We start from the raw sequence: 24938 nt of genomic DNA, 5'->3' as shown, positions 1-24938 counted from the left end.
AGGATTTTACAAGAAATACCCCTTCTGCTGGGTCGGAGGCCGGTGGCGCAGTGGAGGAAGGCCCTCTGTCTGTGTCTCTGGCGCCGGGCGACTTGGAGGAGATCGGATTTACATATTCTCCGGTCTCTCCGGTCTCTCCGGTCGTTCCGGCGCCTGGGGCGGAGGGGGGCTCCGAACCGCCGCCGTCTTCTGGCCCGGCGTCCCTGCAGGAGCCCAAGGAGGAATCCTCCGCCACCGATCCTGGGGGTGGGATCCGGGCGGAGGCGGGGCCGGCCGTTGCGGCCGAGCCGTTCACTGCGCTCTGCGTGGCGGACGGGTCAGCCGCCGGTGGCGACCCCCCGGAGGAGGACGGGGACTCGGTGGTGGGGGCGGAGGATGACTGGGATTCCATCGCCGATGAGGCGATGGATGACCTCCCGTCCCTCGCCGGGACCCCCCTCATTCCCATCGAGGAACTCCGGGACTTTGTGGCCACGTGCCAGGGTCGTCACAGGATTCGGGTGGCCCTTGACAGATGGCCGGACCTGGCGCTGCTCGTCGGGTCGGCCCGCACCACCGTCAAAGCCATGGACGCGGGCACGGGAGTGAACCCGCTCGGGCTGCGTCAGCTCCGGTCCTTCCTCGCTGGGCTGCTAAGGGAGTGGCGGTTGACTAGCGGCCGCGCTCCCTTCCCCCGTTAGTTATAAGTAGAGGTTGATCTTTGCTTCTGAGATGAAGATAACCATAGCCAGCCTCAACATTAACGGCAGCAGGGAAGCTAGCCGCAGATTTAATAACTTTTCGGTCCTTCGGGACGGGAAGTATGCGGTGTGCTTCCTGCAAGAAACCCACACCGTTCCGGGAGACGAGGCCACGTGGCTCCTGGAGTGGCAAGGAGGGGTCAGCATGAGTCACCTCTCCAGTGCTTCCAGTGGGGTGGCTATCTTGCTGGCCCCGCATTTTCAGCCGGAGATCTTGGGGGTCAAGGAGCTCGTGCCGGGCCGCTTGCTCCAGGTCACTGTTCGCCTGGGGGGCGTGCCGCTCCATCTAGTGAACGTGTACGCCCCTGGGGCCGGTGCGCAGCAAGCGCGCTTCTTTGAGGAAGTGTCCACTCTTCTGGGCTCCATCGACGCGGGCGAGTGCGTCATCCTCGGGGGGGATTTTAATTGTACCCTCAAGGCGAGGAACCGCACGGGCACCCTGCCATGCCCGGCGGCGATGGAAAAGTTGAGGGACCTGGTCGGGTCCCTCGACTTGGTGGACGTCTGGCGAAATCTCCATCCCGACTCCAGCGCCTTCACTTGCGTGAGGTCTGGGAGAGGAGCGTCCAGGATCGACCGCCTCTACATTTCCCGGGCATACGTCTCCTGCGTTCCGGCGGCTTCCATGCGGCCGGTGCCGTGCATGGACCACCACCTGGTGTGGGCGGAGCTCGTTCCGCTGCGCGCACGGGGGGGGGTCCGCGTATTGGCACTTTAACAACCTGCTGCTGGAGGACGCACGGTTCCGGGATTCGTTTAGTCGGTTCTGGGCCGGCTGGAGAAGGAAGCGGGGGGGCTTCCCCTCCTTGAGGCTATGGTGGGATGTGGGCAAGGCTCACATCCGTCTCTTCTGTCAGGAGTACGTGAAGGGGTCGACCAAGAGGCGGGAGGCCCGGGTCGGGCAGTTGGAGAAGGAGGTGCTCGACCTGGAGTCCCGTCTCGGTCAAGCCTTCGAGGGCCCGGCCCTGCGGATGGTGTACGAAGAGAAGAAGGGCGCGCTGAAGGACCTGCAGCTTGTCGGGTCCCGAGGTGCGTACGTGAGGTCGTGGATCCAGTTCCTGCGGGACCTGGACCGCGTACTCGCTGGAAAAAAGACGGGGGGTCCGTAAGCAGCTCTTGGAGCTGCTGGCCGATGACGGATCTCTGGTCTCGGATCCGGAGGGAATCCGCGCGGAGACCCGCGCCTATTACGGGGCTCTGTTCTCTCCGGATCCGTCCAGCGAGGATGCGCGCGGAGTTTTGTGGGAGGACCTGCCGAAGGTCGGCCTGGAGGACGCCGGAAAATTGGACGCTCCTCTGAGTCTGGAGGAGCTGACCGGCGCCCTCCGCCAGCTCTCTAGGGGAAAGCCCCCGGGGCTGGACGGGCTGACCGTGGAGTTCCACAGGGCGTTCTGGGACATCTTGGGGGGCGACTACGCGCGGGTCCTGGGGGAAAGTCTGGCGACCGGGGAGATGCCCCTCTCTTGGCGCAGGGCGGTTATTGTCCTGCTGCCTAAGAGGGGTGATCTCCGCCTCCTTAAAAACTGGCGCCCGGTCTCCCTCCTCAGCACGGACTATAAAATCTTTGCCAGGGCTATGTCTGCTCGCCTAGGCGCCGTGCTGGCCCACATGATCCACCCCAACCAGTCCTACACGGTCCCGGGCCGGACCATCCATGATAACATCCATCTGGTCCGGGACCTGGTCCACCATTCCCAGAGGGCTGGTCTGTCGGTCGCCTTCCTTTCCCTGGATCAGGAGAAGGCGTTCGACAGGGTGGATCACGAGTATCTCTTCGGGACTCTGCGCGCATTCGGGTTCGGGACGCATTTTGTCGCCCGGATCCAACTTCTGTACGCTGCCGCGGAGTGTCTGATTAAAGTTAACGGGTCCTTGACGGCGCCCCTTCGCTTCGGGAGGGGGTGCGTCAGGGATGCCCCATGTCCGGCCAGTTATATGCCATTTGCGTAGAGCCTTTCCTGCGCCTCTTGCGGAAGAGGTTGACGGGACTGGCTCTGCAAGGGCCGGGCGTGGAGGTGGTCCTCTCGGCTTACGCCGATGACGTGCTCCTCACGGTCACGGATCCCGCTGACTTGCGGAGGATGCGGGAATGCCAGCAGATTTACTCGGACTCATCCTCCGCCAAGATCAATTGGGAGAAATGTTCTGGACTCCTGGTGGGTCAGTGGCGGGTGGACTCCCTGCCGGAGGCGTTCAGGCCCTTCGCCTGGAGCACCACGCACCTCCTCTACTTGGGAGTCTACCTCAGCCCTGCCGAGGACGCCTGGCCGGCGAACTGGCAAGAGTTGGAGGCCAAAGTCACCACTCGCTTAGGACGCTGGACAGGATTGCTCCGAGTGTTGTCCTACAGGGGTCGAGCGATGGTCATAAACCAACTGGTGGCCGCCATGTTGTGGTACCGGTTCGTCACTTTGATCCCTCCCCCTGCGTTTGTCGCCAAGATACAGAAGAAGCTCGTCGACTTCTTCTGGGACAAAAGGAAGCACTGGGTCTCTGCCGCGGTTCTGAGTCTCCTGCTTAGGGAGGGCGATCAGGCGTTGGTGTGCCTCCGCACCCAGGCTGCGACTTTCCATCTTCAGACGCTGCAGAGATACCTGTACGTTGAGAATCCTCCGAGATGGTGTGCGCTGGCGACGTATTTTTTCCGCCAGCTGCACGGCCTCAATTACGACATGCAGCTCCTGTTTTTGGAAGTGGGCGGCAGGCGTGCCAGCCTGCGGGAGCTGCCTGTCTTCTACCAGGAACTGCTATGGGTTTGGAACTACGTCGCCTCCAGGCGGAGCTCTCCCCCGTCAGGAATGGCGGCTGTCCTCCGGGAGCCGCTGTTCAGGAATCCGCACCTCCACGTCCGCGAGTTCGGGTGGCTGGCGGAACGCAGGGCTGTGCCTGGCAGGGTGACTAGAGTCGGGGACCTACTCGATGGCGGAGGAGCGGGCTGGATGGCGCCGGAGGAGTTGGCGTGGCGCATGTCGTGGGACAACGTCCGGCTCGCGGTCGATGCCATCGAGGCGGTGAAAGCGACGCTGCACCCCGGCGCCACGAGGTGTGTCGAAGCGGCTCAAGCGCGTGGGGCGATCCCGTCCGAGCTTTCCCCCGTTCGGACGGAATTCCTTATCGGTGCCCTGCCCCGAAACTCCCCTCGGGGATCGGCGCCTCACAACTTGAGCCGTCTCGAGGAGATGCCCTCCATGCCTTTTCATTCTGCACGGAGGGGTTTCCTGTATGGGCTGCTCCTGCACACCTTCCACTTTGTCATCTTCGCCTGCCGTCCGGACACGCCGTGGCGTGCCGTTTTGCCTTCCGGCGGAGGCGGAGGTCCCCAATGGAGGGCTCTCTATGCGGGTGTCCTCCCTTGTTCTATTGGGGACTTGGCCTGGAGGGTGTTGCACGGAGCAGTCCCGTGCAATATATTGTTAAATAGGTTCACGGACACCCAGACCGCCTGTTTGTTCTGCGGTCTGGAGGAGACCGTGTTCCACGTTTATGTTCAATGTGTGAGGTTGCAGCCCCTCTTCCATTATTTGAAGGGGCTGCTCCTTGATTTTTGGTTGCACTTCAGTCCCACGCTCTTGATCTACGGTCACCCGGTGCGGAGGGGAGCGGGCAGGCTGGAGGACCTCCTCGTGGGTCTGCTCCTGGGCCTGGCAAAAAAAGCCATTAATTGGTCCAGGCAGCGGGCGGTCGAGGGGGTCATCCAGCCAGATTGCTTCCCTCGCTTCCGCGGCCATGTTCGCGCCCGGGTGGCCCTGGAGATGGAGCACGCGGTGTCTGCCGGCGCGCTCGAGCACTTCCGTGAACGGTGGGCGCCACGGGGACTGGAGTGCATAATTGGTTTAAACAACAAAATTTTAATTTGATTTGTTAAGCTTTATTTAAAGATTTATTAGAGTTTTAGTTACAGTTTATTTGTTCAATTTATTTTTGTCCTACAAAAAGAGGACCAAACAAGTGAAGGTGCCATCTAGAGGCTACAGAAGGAACTGACTGGCACCCTCACACACCTCAGTTCAGTACTGTGGGAGTGCTGCACTGTCGGAGGTGCCATCTTTTGGATGAGACGTTAAACCGAGGCCCCCGTCTGCTCTCTCAGGTGGACGTAATGTGAAGGAATAAACCATATATCCTATTCAGAAAAATACACCATCTTATGAAAGAATTCTGGCCTTGTTAAAACATGACAAACTGGGTTTGGAAATTTAGAAACTTAACTATGAAATAGCTGTGAAAGCATTCTGGCTATTGAGATAAGATAGTTGTTGACCCTGAATAAATAACCTTATTGAAACAGAAGGTGAAGGGCTGCGACAGGCTGACCTTTGTGAACAAAAACAATGGTTCACCCTGGATAAGGTGTTCTAATTTGTACTTTGTAAAGAAGCACATAAAGTAACATCTGCCGTTGTAAAGATGACATAAAGTAAGGAACACCTGCCGTCACACTGTTTTTTATATGGTAAACTTAGAACACCTAGAGATAAGACATGAGTCTGGCTGAGGTGGCAGTAAGAGTTGCAGAAATAGGCAGAAAGATGACTAGAGATAATTAGCTTGCATCAGCAGAAAACCTTAAAGGAAATGCCACTGAAAAAGGGTATAAATATTGAACTCTCAAATGGGATAACAGACTCGCTTTAATCGGGCAAAGCAATTCTCGGCTTCAGAGGCGGCTCTGTAAGTCTCCAACTCTTTGTACCTCAGGGATCAAAGGTATTTGATTTTGGTGGATATCCTGTAGAACATTAAGAACTGTAATACTGTAGTGAAGTTAAGAGTTATAAGTAAGATTCTCTGATAATAAGATTGTACGTTTTCTCTTTTTGGAACTGTTAATGTTGCGATTGACTCACCAACTGTAAATTACATGTTGGTTCTTTAATATAAATCTATATATTTTTAGAATTGTCTCACATAAGACTTCTGTATCAAAAACTCACAAACTCAATCTCTGCACACTCTTTGGTGAGGAGTTGTAGAATTCTGAGGGAGTTTTCTGGACCCTCATAATATCCGGAACGTTACAGTCTAGCTAAACTTATTAAAAGTGCTATCTGGAGGACGGTAATATTCTCAGGTTGTTCCTTTCCTTTAGGGAGAGATAGCCCGGACTTTAAGACCCAATTAAGCGTCTTTAGGATTCGGCTACCTCAAACTTTAGTTGAAAGTGAACATCTTGAGGAATACACCTGATCCAGGGTAGCCCTAAAGGGGCTAGGACTAGTAAATATCCCTTCAGTAAAAGATCCCAGGGCACTATTTCAAAGAAGAGCAGGGGAGTTATCTCCGGTGTCCTGGCCAAAATGTATCCCTCAACCAACATCACTAAAACAGATTATCTGGTCATTTATCACATTGCTGTTTGTGGGAGCTTGCTGTGTGCAAATTGGTTGCCGCGTTTCCCACATTACAACAGTGACTATGCTTCAAAAGTACTTCATTGGCTGTAAATCGCTTTGGGATGTCCTGAGGTTGTGAAAGGCGCGATATAAATGTAAGTCTTTCTTTATATAAAACCTTAATAGGAACTCAGTCAGAGTACAGTGTGCAGTATTGGAATCCACACTGTTGGAAAGATATCCAGGCCTTGGAGGAGGTTCGCTAGGATGCTGCCCGATACAATGCAAATACAAAGACTTGGAAAATTGAGTTTTCTTTTGAGTGACACTGATTTCGGGGAATTCTTTACTCCGAGAGTTTTGAGGAGCTGGAATTCACTTCCAGGCTCAGTGGTTCAAGCAGAAACGACATCAACATTTAAGAGTAGATTTGGAAGGTAGATGAAGTGGTCATTGACACATTGGAGGAGCCCCTTCAATAATTGACACACTCCCAGGGCTCCCCTACAAATATTGGCACACTCCCAGGAGTCCCCTACAAATATTGACAAGCTCCCAGGGCTCCCCTACAAATATTGGCACTCTCCCAGGGGTCCCCTACAAATATTGGCACACTCCCAGGGCTCCCCTACAAATATTGGCACACTCCCAGGGCTCCCCTACAAACATTGACACATTCCCAGGGGTCCCCTACAAATATTGGCACACTCCCAGTGATCCCCTTCAAATATTGACACACTCCCAGTGATCCCCTACAAATATTGGCACATTCCCAGGAGTCCCCTACAAATATTGGCACACTCCCAGTGATCCTCTACAAATATTGACACACTCCCAGGGCTCCCCTACAAATATTGGCACACTCCCAGTGATCCCCTACAAATATTGACACACTCCCAGGGCTCCCCTACAAATATTGGCACACTCCCGGGGCTCCCCTACAAACATTGGCACACTCCCAGTGATCCCCTTCAATAATTGACACACTCCCAGTGATCCCCTACAAATATTGGCACATTCCCAGGAGTCCCCTACAAATATTGGCACACTCCCAGTGATCCTCTACAAATATTGACACACTCCCAGGGCTCCCCTACAAATATTGGCACACTCCCAGTGATCCCCTACAAATATTGACACACTCCCAGGGCTCCCCTACAAATATTGGCACACTCCCGGGGCTCCCCTACAAACATTGGCACACTCCCAGGGCTCCCCTACAAATATTGGCACACTCCCGGGGCTCCCCTACAAATATTGGCACACTCCCAGGGCTCCCCTACAAATATTGGCACACTCCCAGGGCTCCCCTACAAATATTGACACTCTCCCAGGGCTCCCCTACAAATATTGGCACACTCCCAGGGCTCCCCGACAAATATTGGCACACTCCCAGGGCTCCCCTACAAATATTGGCACACTCCCAGGGCTCCCCTACAAATATTGACACACTTTCAGTGATCAACTTTCCCGTTAAGCTGCGAGGCAGCTCACCAGTCTGGGGGTCCCGCGCAGGCAGCTCACCGGTCTGGGGGTCCCGCGCAGGCAGCTCACCGGTCTGGGGGTCCCGCGCAGGCCGCTCACCAGCTTTTCAGTGCAAGAAACCGCGCATATGCGAAAATTTGAATGGGCCGCGCAGCCCGTTAAAGGGACCGTGCACCAAAAAAATTACAGGAAACATTGCCTGGGATCCTCTCCAAATATTGACACAATGCCTGATATTCCCTGTAATTATTGACACGGTGCCTGTTATTCCCTGTAAATGTTGACACACTCCCTGATATTCCCTGTAAATATTGACATAGTCCATGGGATCAGGTGAAAATAAAAAGGTCGTAGGTTTGCATTCCACTCCAGAGACTTGAGCACATAAATCTAAGCTGACACTCCCAGTGCAGTACTGAAGGAGCGCTGCACTGTCAGAGGCGCCATCTTTCAGATGAGACGTTAAACCGAGGCCCCGTCTGTTCTCTCGTGTGAACGTAAAAAATCCCATGGCACTATTTCGAAGAAGAGCAGGGGAGTTATCCCCATTTTCCTGGGACAATAGTTATCCCTAAACTAACATCAGTAATACAGATTGTGAGGTTGTGAAAGGTGCTATATAAATGCAGGTTCTTTCTTTTGTATCCTGCTCCAATCACTCTGATGCTAGTTATAGATCAGGCCAGGCTGTTTTTATAAATATTGATTGCGACACTTAGTGACAGCAACAGTCTTTGCAACCTTGAAAGGAAGCCATCAGGAGTTGGCCGAGATAATGATTAGTATAGAAGGGTAAACTGGAACAGTACTGCAAGGTAAACCATATCAGTAGGGCGTGGGAACACAGGACTTATACGATGCCATTTAGACAGTGCCTTTAATATGGTAAAACATCCCAAGGTGCTTCACAGAAGCGTTATCAGACAAAATTTGACCCCGAACCATTAAAAAGAAAGAAAGACTTGCATTTATATAGCGCCTTTCACGACCACCGGACGTCTCAAAGCGCTTTACAGCCAATGAAGTACTTTTCTGGAGTGTAGTCACTGTTGTAATGTGGGAAATGCGGCAGCCAATTTGCGCACAGCAAGCTCCCACAAACAGTAATGTGATAATGACCAGATAATCTGTTATCAGATATCAGGACAGGTAAGAGGTAAGTTTTAAGGAGCGCCTTAAAGGAGGTAGGAGAGGCGGAGAGGTTTAGGGAGGGAATTCCAGGCAAGTGTTATGTCTGACATTTGGTGATAGGTACTCGATTGCCTTGGCCTGAGCACATGGAGTTTGATAGTGCTATGATCATTGTATTGTGTATAGGTATTCGATTGCTTGTGCCTGGAAGTGTGTGTGTGTGGCAGCCATGATTAAAGCAGCATGAACTGAACTCACTGACGGTCTCTGGATTATCTTTGCAAACACAATATTTGGCGACGAGGATGGCTGAAATCTCTCTTCCACCACCTCCTCCCTTCCTTGCACTACCAGGTGAGCCCCCGATCCCATGGGTTCGCTGGTTACAGTCCTTTGAAACCTATCTCATTGCTCTTGGACTAGAAACTGTGAGTACGGCTTGGAAAAAGGCACTGTTATCCCATTGCTTGGGAGCGGAGGGCCAGCGTGTTCTTGGGACATTATGCACAGCAGACTCAATCCAAACATATGATGAGGCTGTGGCTCTGTTAAGCACACACTTCTCTGCCCCACAAAGTGCCCTCCTGCGGCGATTCATTTTTAGACAGCGTCACCAACTCCCTGGCGAGTTAGTGCATCAATACGTGGCTAATTTGAGGGGGTTAGCTAGCTCGTGCAAGTTCGGTGCATTACAAGATGAGATGGTGCGTGATCAATAGAGCACACCAACAACGTGAGAGTGCGTGAAAGACTGTTACTCGAGTCCGACGATCTGTCGTCGTCACAGGCAGTCAACATTGCCTTTCAAGTGGAGTCTGCAGCCGAATGTGCAGCGAAACTAGCACACACACCCAGTGACAGCGCCCTCGGCCCCGACAGCTCTGACACAGTAATGCTCGCGCGACGGCAGCAACGCGCGCTATCGCGGCAACAGTGTGGAAACTGCGGATCTCGTTCACATGCTACCAGAGCGCAGAATTGCCCCGCGCGCGGCCAAGCCTGTCGCAATTGTGGAAAACAAAATCACTTTGCCAATGTCTGCCGCTCTGCCCCGGTTGCTACAAATGAACACTCTCAGTCCTCAAACACTATAGTTCACAACGTGAGCGCTGGGCCAGTAGTGGCTTTCAAATCATGCACAATTAACCTGAATGATGTGTGCATCCCGCTGTTGTTGGATACCGGTGCCAGCGTCTCACTGCTGAATGTGAACATATTCAAATGCTTTTTCAGCTCCCTGCCACTCTCTGCGCCCTCCACTACCCTTTGCGGGTATGGTAATTTGAAAATTGGACTGGTGGGCTCAGTCAACCTCACTGTACGCTATGGAACAAAAGTTTTGCCAGATTTTTGTTTTCATGTGGCACGCCAAGGAGCTAACCTGATGGGACTGGATCTTTTCACTGACCTGGGTTTTTCTCTCTTGGACACCGGTGGGTTTGCGATTCTGCACGTCACCTCACCGTGGCGCCAAACATGGCCAGCACTCTTCGAGGGTCTGGGCTGCCTGACTGCCTTCACCCACCAGCCCATGGTTGACTCCACCGTTACCCCTGTCATTCAGCCACTGCGCCGCATCCTGCTTACTCTCCGTGACGGGGTCACAGCTGAACTAAAGCAGCTACTGGAAGCTGGCATCATTGAACCAGTTGATGCCTCCCCATGGGTCTCCAACCTGGTGGTCGCAATGAAAAAGTCAGGTGGTCTATGCGTCTGTGTCGATCTTCGAGCAGTGAATAAGGCCATAATCCCTGACAAGTATCCACTGCCCACGTCAGAGGAACTCACAGCGCAGTTCTATGGTTCCATCCTGTTCTCAAAACTGGACCTTCGATAGGGCTATCTACAGGTTCCCCTCCACCCCAGCAGCAGGGACCTCACTGCTTTTGTGACACATGCTGGCGTCTTTCGGTACACCAGGATGCCATTTGGACTTAGCTCTGCACCCAGCTGCTTCCAAAAGGTGATGGCCTCTGTGCTCGTGGGCATTCCTGGGGTGGCCATCTACCTGGATGACATCGTCATGCATGGGCCTTCGACCTCCACTCACGACGAACGCCTTCACAGAGTTTTCACAGCTCTAGCAAAACACAAGCTCACACTGAATGGCGAAAAGTGTGTCTTTGCTGTTTCAGAGATCGAATTTGTGGGGTTTCGGTATTTCCCCACTCCAGTCAAACGTGGATGCCATTCACAGCATCCCAGAACCCAGCTCTGCAGCACAGGTTGCCTCCTTCCTTGGCATGACTGGGTACAACCTGAAGTTTTTGCCCCAGTACTCAGCCACCACAGCCCCACTGCGCCAGCTCCTGCGAAAGGATGAGCCCTGGGTGTGGTCACAAGCCTGTACGGAAGCTGTTCGCCTCCTCAAATCGCAGCTCACGTCGCCTCCAGTGTTGGCTCACTTTGACGTCGCCAGCCCCACCCTCGTCACCTGCGACGCGTCCGCTGCAGCTGTGGGGGCAGTGTTATCGCAGATACAGAATGGAGTGGAGAAACCAATCGCCTTTGCCTCCCGAGCCCTTAGCCCCACCGAACAGAAGTACTCAATAGGCGAGCGTGAGGCGCTGGCGTGCGTCTGGGCATGTGAGTGGTGGCACCTGTACACGTATGGCCGTGCCTTCACCCTGCGAACCGATCACCAGGCTCTCACTGCCCTGCTGTCGACATCCGGCACGGGCCACAGACCACTGTGTCTACACCGCTGGTCTGACCACCTCCGCCAATACAATTTCAGTCTCCAGTTCACACCAGGACGTGACAATGTTGTTGCAGATCTGCTCTCCCGCACTGTCTCTGCCCCAGCCCCACTCGTCGGGTCTGAACAAGTGGAACAGGATATCGTCCAGATGCTGCACACGCCTCTCCAAACCACAGTCTCTCTCCAGGAGCTCAAAGAGGCCTCTGAACAGGATCTGGCCCTCTCCCAGCTGTGCACCTTCATCAGAGATGGCTGGCCTCGCAAGGTGCCTGAGGAACTGTCTGCCTACTCCAGAGTTAAAGAGGAGCTCTCCTGCTGGAATGACTCCTGTGTTGCACGTGGGCTCTGCACTGTGGTCCCAAGTGCCCTTCGTGCGCGTGTTTTATCCATGGCGCATGAGGGCCACTTGGGCATAGTGAAGCTCAAACAACGATGCCGAGACCTAGTGTGGTGGCCGGGTATCGACAGGGAAATTGAGGCCCTGGTCAAGGACTGTGCAGCCTGCCTTGTAAGTGGCAAGACTGGCCACCAAGCTCCCCTTGCCTGACCCTTTCAGCCCTGGGAGGACCTGCAGCTGGACGTCTACGGGGAGATCCATGGTGTCCCCCACCATCAACGGTTCCTAGTGGTGACCTATGACCTGCACTCAAAATGGCCAGAGGTCACTGCCGTGGGCTCCGTCACCTCTCGGGTCATCATTAATATCCTTGAGTCCCTCTTCTCCTGCTGGGGGCATCCAAAGGCCATCACCACAGACAATGGCCCCCAAAAGGTCTCTTCAGAACTCGCCTCTTACCTTGAGAGCAAGGGCATCCATCACATTCGCACAGCGTACTACCACCCCGAGTCAAATGGGGGGGTGGAGCGTTTTAACCAGACACTGAAAAATGGTCTCAGAGCACACCTATCCCAGGGGTGTGCGTTTGACAAGGCCCTCCTCCAGACACTGCTGCACTACAGAGCTTCCCAGCATTCCACTACAGGGGTCTCACCCGCATCCCTCATGCTAGGCTGTGAGCTCGTGCTGCCCCTTGGCAGGCTCCGCCCCTCGCTAGCTCAGAGCCCTGCTCCACCGGCTCAAGCCACAGTCGCTAGACAGCAGGAGAAGATGAAACTCCGCTTCGACCAGTCAAAGAGGGCCAAGGCGCCCAACATCTCAGTCTCCGATTGGGTCAGAGTCCGCAGGCCTCACCGCAATAATAAGATGGCGTCATTCTGGTCCTCCCCTCTCCAAATCAGCCGCCAACTTGGACCAGCCACTTTCTGCCTCACTGACGGCTCTTGGTGGCATGCCAGCCGCCTTCGGAAGGTGCCAGCGCCCCCTGATGCGGGATTATACGGACCTAACCCCCAAGCCTTACCCCCAGGGTGGCGGGATGCACATGTGGCTCAGCCAGCCAACCCTCAAGCAGATGTTGCGCCTCAGCCTGCTCCTCACCAGTCCCCACTTCGGCCTGCTCTTCACCAGTCCACACCTCGGCCTGTTCGTACACATTCTCGCCCTGGCCACCTACAGGACTTTGGCACTACATTTCATGTTTGAAATTTTGTGAGGGGGGAGGAAATGTTATGTCTGACATTTGGTGATAGGTACTCGATTGCCTTGGCCTGAGCACATGGAGTTTGATAGTGCTGTTATCATTGTATTGTGTATAGGTATTCGATTGCTTGTGCCTGGAAGTGTGTGTGTGTGGCAGCCATGATTAAAGCAGCATGAACTGAACTCACTGACGGTCTCTGGATTATCTTTGCAAACACAATAGCAAGGCCGCCAGTTGTGGAGCGATGAAAATCAGGGATGCGCAAGAGGCCAGAATTGGAGGATCTCGGTGGGGTTGTGGGGCTGGAGGAGGTTACAGAGATAGGGAGGAGTTAGAGGCCAGCAAGGGATTTAAAAACAAGGATGAGAATTTTAAAATCGAGGCGTTCAATTGAAGGGCCGAAGTTTCTCAATTCCTCACACATAAATTTACTTGGGTGTTTATTAAAAAGGGTGGGAGGGTCACGCACAAAACCATAAATGTTACAAGTGTATTAACTTCACTTTTATTGGTTTTAATGTGACAATGTTAAAAGCGTCACATGCAGAATACTTCTGAGCCAAATAAAACAACCAGTTAAAAAAAAAAAATCACGAGGATGAGTTTTGTGAGGCAAGTCTCTTTTGTTTGCATTCAATGAAACCATTTTTCCGGTTGTGAATTTTAATCAATTGTTAAATCAGCGGTGCCACAAATCAGGTTGGGTAGCCCCTCTGCAGCCTAATTCGACAATCCATGGCCCCACTCTACCCAAGAGACCCTCCTGCCACAGCCTCATCGGGTAAAGGACAAAATATTGTGAAACTAGACTGCTGGAAAACCAAGGGCTAAATTGTGCGGGGCGGTGCAATGCGCACAACGTGAAGAACATAGGCGAACAATAAAATCACGTTTCTTTGCTAAGCTTTGAGGTTAAACGAATTAAAGCAATCACATGGTTTGTTTAATAAGTTTATGGGGACCAACAAACCAACGATATCACCAGTGCTTTATTGCCTACTCAGGGCTGTTATAATTGCAGATTTTTACAGAATGGCCTTCGCTCCCTGTGAGTGAACCTTGTTCGCAACCCTTCAGAAAGTGAAGGAATTTGGACTTTTGCTACCGGCTTTTAAGGAAGGCGAAAAGAATGGGCTCGAAACCCAGGATTATGGGCCATTTGGTGTCTGCTCTTAAGCAAGGCGAAGTAAGGCTCACGGAATAGGACATAGGAACATAAGAAATAGGAACAGGAGTCGGCCATTCGGCCCCTCGTGCCTGCTCCACCATTCAATAACATCATGGCTGATCATCGACCTCAACTCCACTTTCCCGCCTGAACTCCATATCCCTCGATTCCCTTAATAAAAAATCTGTCGATCTCTGTCTTGAATATACTCAACGACTGAGCCTCCACAGCCCTCTGGGGCAGAGAATCACAAAGATTCACCACCCTCTGAGTGAAGAAATCTCTCCTCATCTCAGTCCTAAATGGCCGACCCCTATTCTGAGACTGTGACCCCTGGTTCTAGACTCCCCAGCCAGGGGAAACATCCTCCCTGCATCTACCCTGTCGAGCCCTGTAAGAATTTTGTATGTTTCAATGAGATCACCTCTCATTCTTCTAAACTCTAGAGAATATAGGCCTAGTCTACTCAATCTCTCCTCATAGGACAATCCCCCCATCCCAGGAACCAGTCTGGTGAACCTTCGTTGCACTCCCTCTATGGCAAGTATATCCTTCCTTAGGTAAGGAGACCAAAACTGTACACATTACTCCAGGTGTGGTCTCACCAGGGCCCTATATAATTGCAGTAAGACGTCTTTACTCTTATACTCAAAGCCTCTTGTAATAAAGACCAACATACATAGAAACATAGAAGATAGGAGCAGGAGTAGGCAATTCGGCCCCTCGAGGCTGCTCCGCTATTCAATGCAATCATGGCTGATCATCCAAATTCAGTACCCGGTCCCTGCCTTCTCCCCATATCCCTTGATCCCTTTAGCCTTAAGAAATATATCTAACTCCTTCTTGAATATATTTAATGAATTGGCCTCAACTGCCTTTTGTGGTAGAGAATTCCATAGGTTCACCATTCTCTGGGTGAAGAAATTCCTCCTCATCTCAGTCCTAAATGGCTTACCCCTTATCTTTAGACTGTGACCCCTGGTTCTGGACTCCCCCGCCACTGGGAACATCCTTCCTGCATCTAGTCTGTCTAGTCCTGTTAGAATTTTCTAAGTTTCAATGAGATCCCCTCTCATTCTTCTAAACTCCAGCGAATATAAGCCCAATTGACCCAATCTCTCCTCATACGTCATTCCTGCCATCCCAGGTATCAGCCTGGTGAATCTTCGCTGCACTCCCTCCATGGCAAGAACATCCTTCCTCAGATAAGGCGACCAAAACTGCACACAATACTCAAGGTGTGGTCTCACCAAGGCCCTGTACAACTGCAGCAAGACATCCTTGCTCCTGTACTCGAATCCTCTCGCTATGAAGGCCAACATACCATTTGCCTTCTTAACCGCCTGCTGCACCATTTGCTTTCCTAAATGCTTGCTGTACCCGTCATGCTGGACCCGTCATGAAAGGTGGGCTTGGTATAAAAGAGGAGAATCAGGTTACCAACCAAAGAAAGAACACCCAACTGCTGAACTTGACCAAAATCAGAAGGTATGCTGGGCTGCTGTTAAAGTTGACCATGTTCAGAAGGCATCATGGGTAATATTACTGCTTCAGGCCAATGACGAGAGAAAAGCATTGCTACTAAATGCTGTTTTTAAGATTTGCCATACCTTCGAAGGACTAGGTTAGCGATAAGGAAAGCATCACAAAGGCTGCTGCCTTCTCAAGCTGTAAGAGGGAGTGAAAGAAGGAACTTGCATTTATATAGCGCCTTTCCCGACCACAGGGCGTCCCCAAAAGCACTTCGCAGTCAATGAAGTTCTTTTTTTGGAGTGTAGCCACTGTTGCAATGTAGGAAACGCGGCAGCCAATTTGCGCACAGCAAGATCCCACAAACAGCAATGGGATAATGACCCAGATAAACTGTTTTATTAGTGATGTTGATTGAGGGATAAATGCTGGCGAATAAAGTATTGAATGACTTGAAGAGTGGACAGTGGGATGTACTTGTGCTTGTGGTATTGATCGTTGGGACGGAAAATGATTTGGGCATGTTTTAGATATGGAACTTCAGCAGGTATTACAAGTGTAAAGGATGGTCAGCAGAAATCTGATGAGAAAAGTGACATCGGTCCCAGCATACACACTGAAAGAAAAGAAAGTCTTGCATTCCTTGCAACACTGACTACACTTCAAAAGTATTTTTCTATAGCGCCTTTCATGGCCTCAGGACGTCTTAAAGTGCTTTACAGCAAATTAAGTACTTGTTGAAGTGGAGTCACTGTTGTGATGTAGGAAACACAGCAGCCAATTTACACACATCAAGCTCCCACAAACAGCAATGTGATGATGACCAGATAATCTGTTTTTAGTGATGTTGGTTGAGGGATAAATGCTGGCCCCAGGACACCAGGGAGAAAACTCCCCTGCTCTTCTTCAGAATCATGCCATGGGATCTTTTACGTCCACCCGAGAGAGCAGACGGGGCCTCGGTTTAACGTCTCAACCGAGAGTCAGCACCTCCGACAGTGCAGCACTCCCTCAGCACTGCACTGGAGTGTCAGCCTAGATTATGAGCTGAAGTCTCTGGAGTGGGACTTGAACCCACGACCTTCTGACTCATAGGCGAGTGTGCTGCCCACTGAGCCACGGCTATAGAACCAAATTTTTGGTTAAATGGAGAAATCTTCCGTCGACCTACTGCCTCCAGATGTGACAAATGGGATCAGGCTCAACTACATGCCACCCCCCCACTCCCCACCCATTCCATTCCCCCGTGTCCCCCACCCCCACCCCATTCTCCCACCTTCAATGAATCATCTTCTGATGTTTAGTGTCTGAGCCTCTGAAGCTGTCATGTCGATTTGGACAAGGAATTGAAAGCTCGTGCTAATTTAATTTGGGCACATTCCCTAAAGTTTTTTCAGGCCAGAACCTTACATCCAACAGAGAGAAAGGAGTGTTCGTGCCAATAGCCAGGGTTGCACCCAGGTCCCAGAGGTGAAAGGGCAGTGTTTAACCCACTGTTCCACATTCCACTGTGACATTCATTTACAAAAGGAGCCTTCAGCATATCAACCAGGGGATTCATTTATCCGATTAAATCTGCCTATCGGCTAGCGCTAGGACCCAGCAGACAAATGACTATTTGAAAATTAATGTTTCGCTAAGGAATGTCCATCCCCACTGATACAATCTGTATTACTGATATGAAAGGACCACTCTACTCTCATCTCCGTGTGGTGAGAAGTTTGTGGTGTTGGGATCGGAGCAATGAGTCACTCGCCACCTGGAAACAGGAGCCACTCCAGCGAGACTGCTCTCCTACACTGAGGCAATGTGAGTCTCCCTAGTAACAGATGTGGGACGGGACTGAGCCGGGCTACTTACCCATATACATATACACACACATATACACACACATACACACACATACACACACATACACACATATACACACACATACACACATAAACACACACATACACACATAAACACACACATACACACACATAACCACACACATACACACATATACACACATAAACACACACATACACACACATAAACACACACATACACACACATACACACATATACACACATATACACACACATAAACACACACATACACACACATACACACATATACACACATATACACACATATACACACACATACACACACATAAACACACATATACACACATATACACACATATACACACACATACACACACATAAACACACACATACACACATAAACACACACATACACACATATATACACACATACACACACATAAACACACATACACACACACATACACACATAAACACACACATATACACACACATACACACACATAAACACACACATACACACATAAACACACACATACACACACATACACACACATACACACATATACACACACATACACACACACACACACATATACACACATATACACACACATACACATATACACACATATACACACACATACACACATATACACACACATACACACATAAACACACACATACACACATACATATAGAAACATAGAAGATAGGAGCAGGAGTAGGCCATTCGGCCCCTCGAGCCTGTTCCGCCATTCAATGCGATCATGGCTGATCATCCAAACTCAGTACCCTGTCCCTGCTTTCTCCCCATATCCCTTGATCCCTTTAGCCTTAAGAAATATATCTAACTCCTTCTTGAATATATTTAATGAATTGGTCTCTACTGTCTTCTGTGGTAGAGAATTCCACAGGTTCACCACTCTCTGGGTGAAGAAATTCCTCCTCATCTCTGTCCTAAATGGCTTACCCCTTATCCTTAGACTGTGACCCCTGGTTCTGGACTCCCCGACCATCGGGAACATCCTTCCTGCATCTAGTCTGTCTAATCCTGTTAGAATTTTATAAGTTTCAATGAGATCCCCTCTCATTCTTCTAAACTCTAGCGATAGATACATACATACATGCATACACACATTCACATACACACATACATACATGCATACACACAGACATATACACACATGCATACATGCACACACACATACATACATATACACAGACTGACGTAATAAAACTCACTATGCACTTGGTTTGAGTATAAAGCAAGGCTTTAATCAACTTGTTTCAGAACATGGAGGTCTAGTTGTACTTCACTAGCTCCTTGTCTTTACAAAATGTCCCTGGCAGGCTGGGGCCAACGCCCGAGTATTTATCCTCCTTGGACGGCGCCACCAGCTGGTCGTCCAGTGTTATTTCATAGGTAGTTTCTCGATGATGAGTTTTATGACACAGACATACACACACATACATAGACTAATACACACACACATACACATACATACACACACACATGCATATACACACATACACATACATACACACACACATGCATATACACACATACACATACATACACACACACATGCATATACACACATACACATACATACACACACACATGCATATACACACATACACATACATACACACATATGTACACACAATATATATAAGAAGTCACACACCAGGTTATAGTCCAACAATATATACATACACATACATACACACATACATATATATACACACATACATATACATACACACACATGTACACATATATATATAAACATATACACACATATACGTACATGCATATGCACACATACATACACACATGCACACACATGCATACATAACACACACATATATAAACATACACATACACATACATACACACATACACAGGTATTAATTGAAGGACAACTTTTTTTTCTTACATATAAAAACACATTGGCATTTGAAAACCTAGCACTTTAAATTGTCTTTAACCTAAAAACTACAGGAAAGCGTTTCTAAAGTAGAATTGCAGATGGGGGCAGAAAGCTGCGTTGGGGTGCCGACCTCCAATCATCGAGTTGTATAACATCCCGGTCAACAAGCGAATATAACACACAATCCCAAAAGTTAAATCAAGGGAAAAGTCGGTCTCAAATTATTATCTTTTATTTTCAGTATCTGAGAACATTTTCAAAAGCGACTGTCGTCAGGATTTCCCCGGGTCGGAGATGATGTGATTTTTGCACCACGCCGGGTCAGTGCTTTGACTTTATTTTTGTATTGATAATAAAGTATGTTTTAATGATCATTATGCAAGATAAAGGAGCCAGGGGAAGTGTGTAAACTGAAATTAATCTGAGTGAGAACACAGAGCCGAAAGTATAAACACTCACAATTTGCACAGAGAGTCCTTACATTTGAAAGTAGTAGGGGTGGATAGACAGGTAGACGCGAGCGCACCTTTAATCTCCTGATCTCCAGGTAAACATCCCAGCTATTGTAAACAAATATTAAACACAGTGTAAAGATAAGTCGTGGGGGATTCTTGTATCTAGTTACCTGAGTACAGGATTTTAAAATATATGCATTTTAAGTTCAATTCTTGACGATAGAGAAACATGTGAGATGATATTTAGGGAGACATTTATCTAACATTATAACCAGGAATGCAGAATTAATACAGTCTTAAAGCACCAGGTCGCCCCAGATTGCAATTCAAAGGATTAAATTAATATTTACAAATTGATAGTGTTGATTATCAAGAGGAAATATTTGCAAGGCTATGGGGAAAGAGCAGGGGGGGAGCGGGACTAATTGGATCGCTCTTTCGGAGAGCCGGCACAGACAGGATGGGCCGAGTGGCCTCCTTCAGTGCTGTATCATTCAATGAACTGGTTTTATGCTTCCTTCCAAATCCTCTCTCTGCAAATGTTTACAATTAGCACTGACAACCAGACAAGACCATGGCTTTCTGGACACGTGTCTCTTTTTCACTATTGTATTTAATTATTGATACAAAGTTGCAAACGCCACGATTGTTTAACATAATTAAAGAATTCTGACCTTTTTTTGCTACAGTATTGAGCCGAGCTATTTAAAAGGGCAATGCTCACCTTTGAATCGCACCGGTCGGGTAAGTTCCTTCCCATCCGATAAGTGCTCATGTAGCTGGTACTCTTTCAGCGACTAATTGCCCCTTATCGAATATTAACTGGGGTTGTTGGTAGGGTCCACAGGATTAAACGAATGCCAACGCCAGCCCCCTATTGAATTGTGAACTAAAGAAAGACTTGCATTTCTATAGCGCCTTTCACGACCACCGGACGTCCCAAAGTGCTTTACAGCCAATGAAGTACCTTTTGGAGTGTGGCCGCTGCTGTAACGTGGGGAACGGGGCAGCCAATTTGTGCACAGCAAGCTCCCACATGATTCTCATGAATGTGATAATGACCAGAAAATCTGTTGTTTGATGTCAAATGAGGGATAAATATTGGCCAGGACACCGGGGAGAATTTCTTTGAAATAGCGCCATGGGGTCTTTTACGTCCAGCTGAGAGGGGCAGACGGGAGCCCTCGGTTTAACGTCTCATCTGAAAGGCGGCACCTCCGACAGTGCCGCACTCCCTCAGCACTGCACTGGGAGTGTCCGCCGAGATTTATGTGCTCAAGTCCCTGGACTGGGACAACCTTCTGACTCTGAGGCGAGAGTGCCACCCACTGAACCAGGGCTGCCTACACCTAGAGAATTACTGTTTAAAAATAGACTGGCATTCATTGTAAACCACATTGCTCCCGTTGATTGCCAACTCCCCCCCACCAGTCCCCGCCAGCCCAAATATTTACCGCTTTAAAGGAAACAGCCTGCTTACCGCGTTGACTCCGAGGGTCCCGTTCCTGGACTTGGGGGTGACTCCGAAGAGGATGGCGCTGGCTGCCACGGCGCCCAGCAGCTGGGAGACCATGTACAGGACGGCCCGCAGCACGCTGATCTGGCAGCCCACCAGCAGCCCCAGGGTGACGGCCGGGTTGAGGTGCGCCCCGCTGATGTGGCCGATGCTCTGGGCCAGGGTGGCGATGGCCAGCCCGAAGGTCAGGGCGATCTGCACCACGTCGGCGGGGAATCCGCTGGGCGTCCACTTGGTGGCCGAGCCGATGCTGAGAAAGATGAAGATGGTCATCCCCAAGAACTCGGCGAGCACAGCCCTCCAGAAGGACTTGCGCTGGATTTCTCTGACCATCATCAATATTTAGATTATTTTTTTTTTATGTTGCAAATTATTCCTTTACCCTTCAGAAACTTAAGCAAGTGAGGAGGGGAGGGGGGGAGCGGAAAGTTAGCAGCAAGTACAACTGTCAAGACATTTTATAGTGTTGGTGAATGAGGTGGGTGGGGAAAGGGGCGTTTCGTGGACTTTCAGACGCTCCTTGGAGCATTGAACCTTTAACGTCTGTCCTCCTGGCTTTGGCAGCTGAGCGCTCGTCTCTTTGGTTCAGCCGGCTGTTGGGGGAAATAAAAGTTTTGCAAACTTTTCAAGTCGTTTTCAAGCCTGCACTTGGTGTCAGCCAGTGGCCCAGTGGGTGCCACTCTCGCCTCGGAGCCAGAAGGCTGTGGGTTCACAGCCCCACTCCAGGCTGACGCTTCAGTGCAGTGCCGAGGGAGCGCTGTGCTGTCGGAGGTGCCGCCTTTCAGATGAGCCATCATTCCCCTGTCTGCTCTCTCAGGTGGTTGCAAACGATCCCATGGCACTATTTCGAAGGTGAGCAGGGGAGGTGTCCTGGCCAATATGTATCCCTCAATCAACATCACGAAAACAGATCACATCGGATATGCAGCACAGAAACAGGCCATTCGGCCCAACCATTCCATGCCGTTGTTTATGTTCCACTCGAGCCTCCTCCCATCTTTCCTCATCTAACTATCAGCATAACCCTCTATTACCTTCTCACTCATATGCTTGTCCAGCCGCCCCTTAAAAGCATCTATACTATTCACTTCAACCACTCCCTGTGGTTGCGAGTTCCACATTCTCACCACTCTCTGGGTAAAGAAGTTTCTTCTGAATTCCCAATTGGATTTCTTGGTGACTATCTTATATTGTTGACCTCTAGTTATGCTCTTCCCCACAAGTGGAAACACTCTCTCTCTCTGTATCCACTCTATCAAAACCTTTCATAATTTTAAAGACCTCGATTAGGTCACCCCTCAGCCTTCTTCTTTCAAGAGAAAAGAGACCCAGCCTGTTCATCCTTTCCTGATATGTACACCCTCGCAGATTGTCTGGTTATTATCACGTTGCTGTTTGTGGGCTGCTGCATTTCCTACAGTGATTACACTTCAAAAAAGAAGTACTTCATTGGCTGTAAAGCGCTATGGGAGGTCCTGAGGTTGTGAAAGGCGCTATATAAATGCAAGTCTTTCTTTTTAAATGCCTAAGAACAAATAACCGAAAAAAGGACACCACAGTTTAGGTCAAGGCCTTCGCGAGGGTGCAGAGGAGATTTACCAGGGATGAGGGACTTCCGTTGTCTGGAGAGACTGGAGAAGCTGGGATGGTGTTCCTTAGAGCAGAGCAGGTTAAAGGGAGATTTAATAGAGGTGTTCAAAATTATGAAAATAAAACAAAAAAGGTGACTCAACCGTGGCTAACAAGGGAAATTAGGGATAGCATAAGATGCAAGGAGAGGACATATAAATTGGCCAGAAAAAGCAATAATCCTGAGGATTGGGAGCAGTTTAGGATTCAACAAAGGAGGACAAAGGGATTAATTAAGAAAGGGAAAATAGAATATGAGAGTAAGCTTGCAGGGAACATAAAAACTGACTGTAAAAGCTTTTATAGATATTGTGAAGAGAAAAAGATTGGTGAAGTCAAGTGTAGGTCCCTTGCAGTCAGAATCAGGGGAATTTATAATGGGGAACAAAGAAATGGCAGACCAACTAAATACATATTTTGGTTCTGTCTTCACAAAGGGGGACACAAATAACCTCCCAGAAATGCCGGGGAACATAGGGTCTGATGAAAGGGTGGAACTGAAAGAAATCAGTATTTGTAGGGAAATGGTGTTAGGAAAATTGATGGGACTGAAGGCCGATAAATCCCCAGGGCCTGATAATCTACATCCCAGGGTACTTAAGGAAGTGGCCCTAGAAATAGTAGATGTATTGCTGGTCATCTTCCAGAACTCAATAGATTCTGGAACAGTACCCATGGATTGGAGGGTAGCTAATGTTACCCCACTATTCAAAAAAGGTGGTAGAGAAAAAGCGGGGAATTATAGACCGGTAAGCCTGACATCGGTAGTGGGGAAAATGCTAGAGTCCATTATAAAAGATGTAATAGCAGAGCACTTGGAAAGCAGTGATAGGATCAGACAAAGTCAACATGGATTTACAAAAGGTAAATCATGCTTGACTAACCTACTGGAATTTTTTGAGGATGTAACTGGTAAAATAGATAAGGGAGAACCAGTGGATGTGGTGTATTTGGACTTTCAGAAGGCTTTCGATAAGGTCCCGCATAAGAGATTAGCATGCAAAATTAAGGCACATGGGATTGGGGGCAAGGTATTGACTTGGATAGAGAACTGGTTGGCGGACAGATAGCAAAGTGTTGGAATAAACGGGTCATTTTCCGAGTGGCAGGCAGTGACTAGTGGGGTACCGCAAGGATCGTCCCTAGGACCCCAGCTGTTCACAATATATATTAATGATCTGGACGAGGGAATTGGATGTAATATCTCCAAATTTGCAGACGACACAAAGCTGGGTGGGAGGGTATGCTGTGAGGAGGATGTTGTGAAACTCCAGTACAATTTGGACAGGTTGAGTGATTGGGCAGAAACATGGCAAATGCACTATAATGTGAATAAATGTGAGGTTCTCAACTTTGGTGGCAAAAACAGGAAGGCAGATTATTATTTGAATGGCAATAGATTGGGAGAAGGGGAAGTGCAAAGAGACCTGGGTGTTCTTGTGCAACAGTCGCTGAAGGTAAGCATGCAGGTGCAGCAGGCGGTTAAGAAGGCAAATGGTATGTTGGCCTTCATAGCAAGAGGGTTCAAGTACAGGACCAAGGATGTCTTGCTGCAGTTGTACAGGGCCTTGGTGAGACCGCACCTTGAGTATTGTGTGCAGTTTTGGTCGCCTTACCTGAGGAAGGACGTTCTTGCCATGGAAGGAGTGCAGCGAAGATTCACCAGGCTGATACCTGGGATGGCAGGAATGACGTATGAGGAGAGATTGTGTCGATTGGGCTTATACTCACTGGAGTTTAGAAGATTGAGAGGGGATCTCATCGAAACCTATAAAATTCTGTCAGGCCTGGACAGACTGGATGCAGGAAGGATGTTTCTGATGGCCGGGGAGTCCAGAACCAGGGGTCATAGTTTAAGGATAAGGGGTAAGAAATGAGGAGGAATTTCTTCACCCAGAGAGTGGTGAACCTGTGGAATTCTCTGCCACAGAGGGCGGTGGAGGCCAGTTCATTAAATATATTCAAGAAAGAGTTGGATATATTTCTTAAGGCTAAAGGG

The 24938-nt window shown here is 49.7% G+C and overlaps 1 protein-coding gene across 1 annotated transcript in view; it reads right to left on the bottom strand.

Annotated features, from left to right (window-relative positions):
• aqp1a.1 (aquaporin 1a (Colton blood group), tandem duplicate 1) overlaps positions 1-21767 on the bottom strand; it is a 37830-nt gene extending 16063 nt beyond the window's left edge. The window contains exon 1 of the mRNA XM_085987413.1: positions 21275-21767. Within this exon, the coding sequence (XP_085843539.1) occupies positions 21275-21646 (372 nt within the window). The 5' untranslated portion in view covers positions 21647-21767. The remainder of the gene's footprint in view (positions 1-21274) is intronic.
• Between the last annotated feature and the right edge of the window lie 3171 nt (positions 21768-24938).

This window comes from Somniosus microcephalus, chromosome 5, assembly GCF_052327205.1.
Source record: "Somniosus microcephalus isolate GS21.2 chromosome 5, FLI_Smic_1.0, whole genome shotgun sequence".
Taxonomy (NCBI): domain Eukaryota; kingdom Metazoa; phylum Chordata; class Chondrichthyes; order Squaliformes; family Somniosidae; genus Somniosus; species Somniosus microcephalus.
Note: the sequence above shows the minus strand (reverse complement) of the source record. Positions and strands in the feature narration are given on the sequence as shown.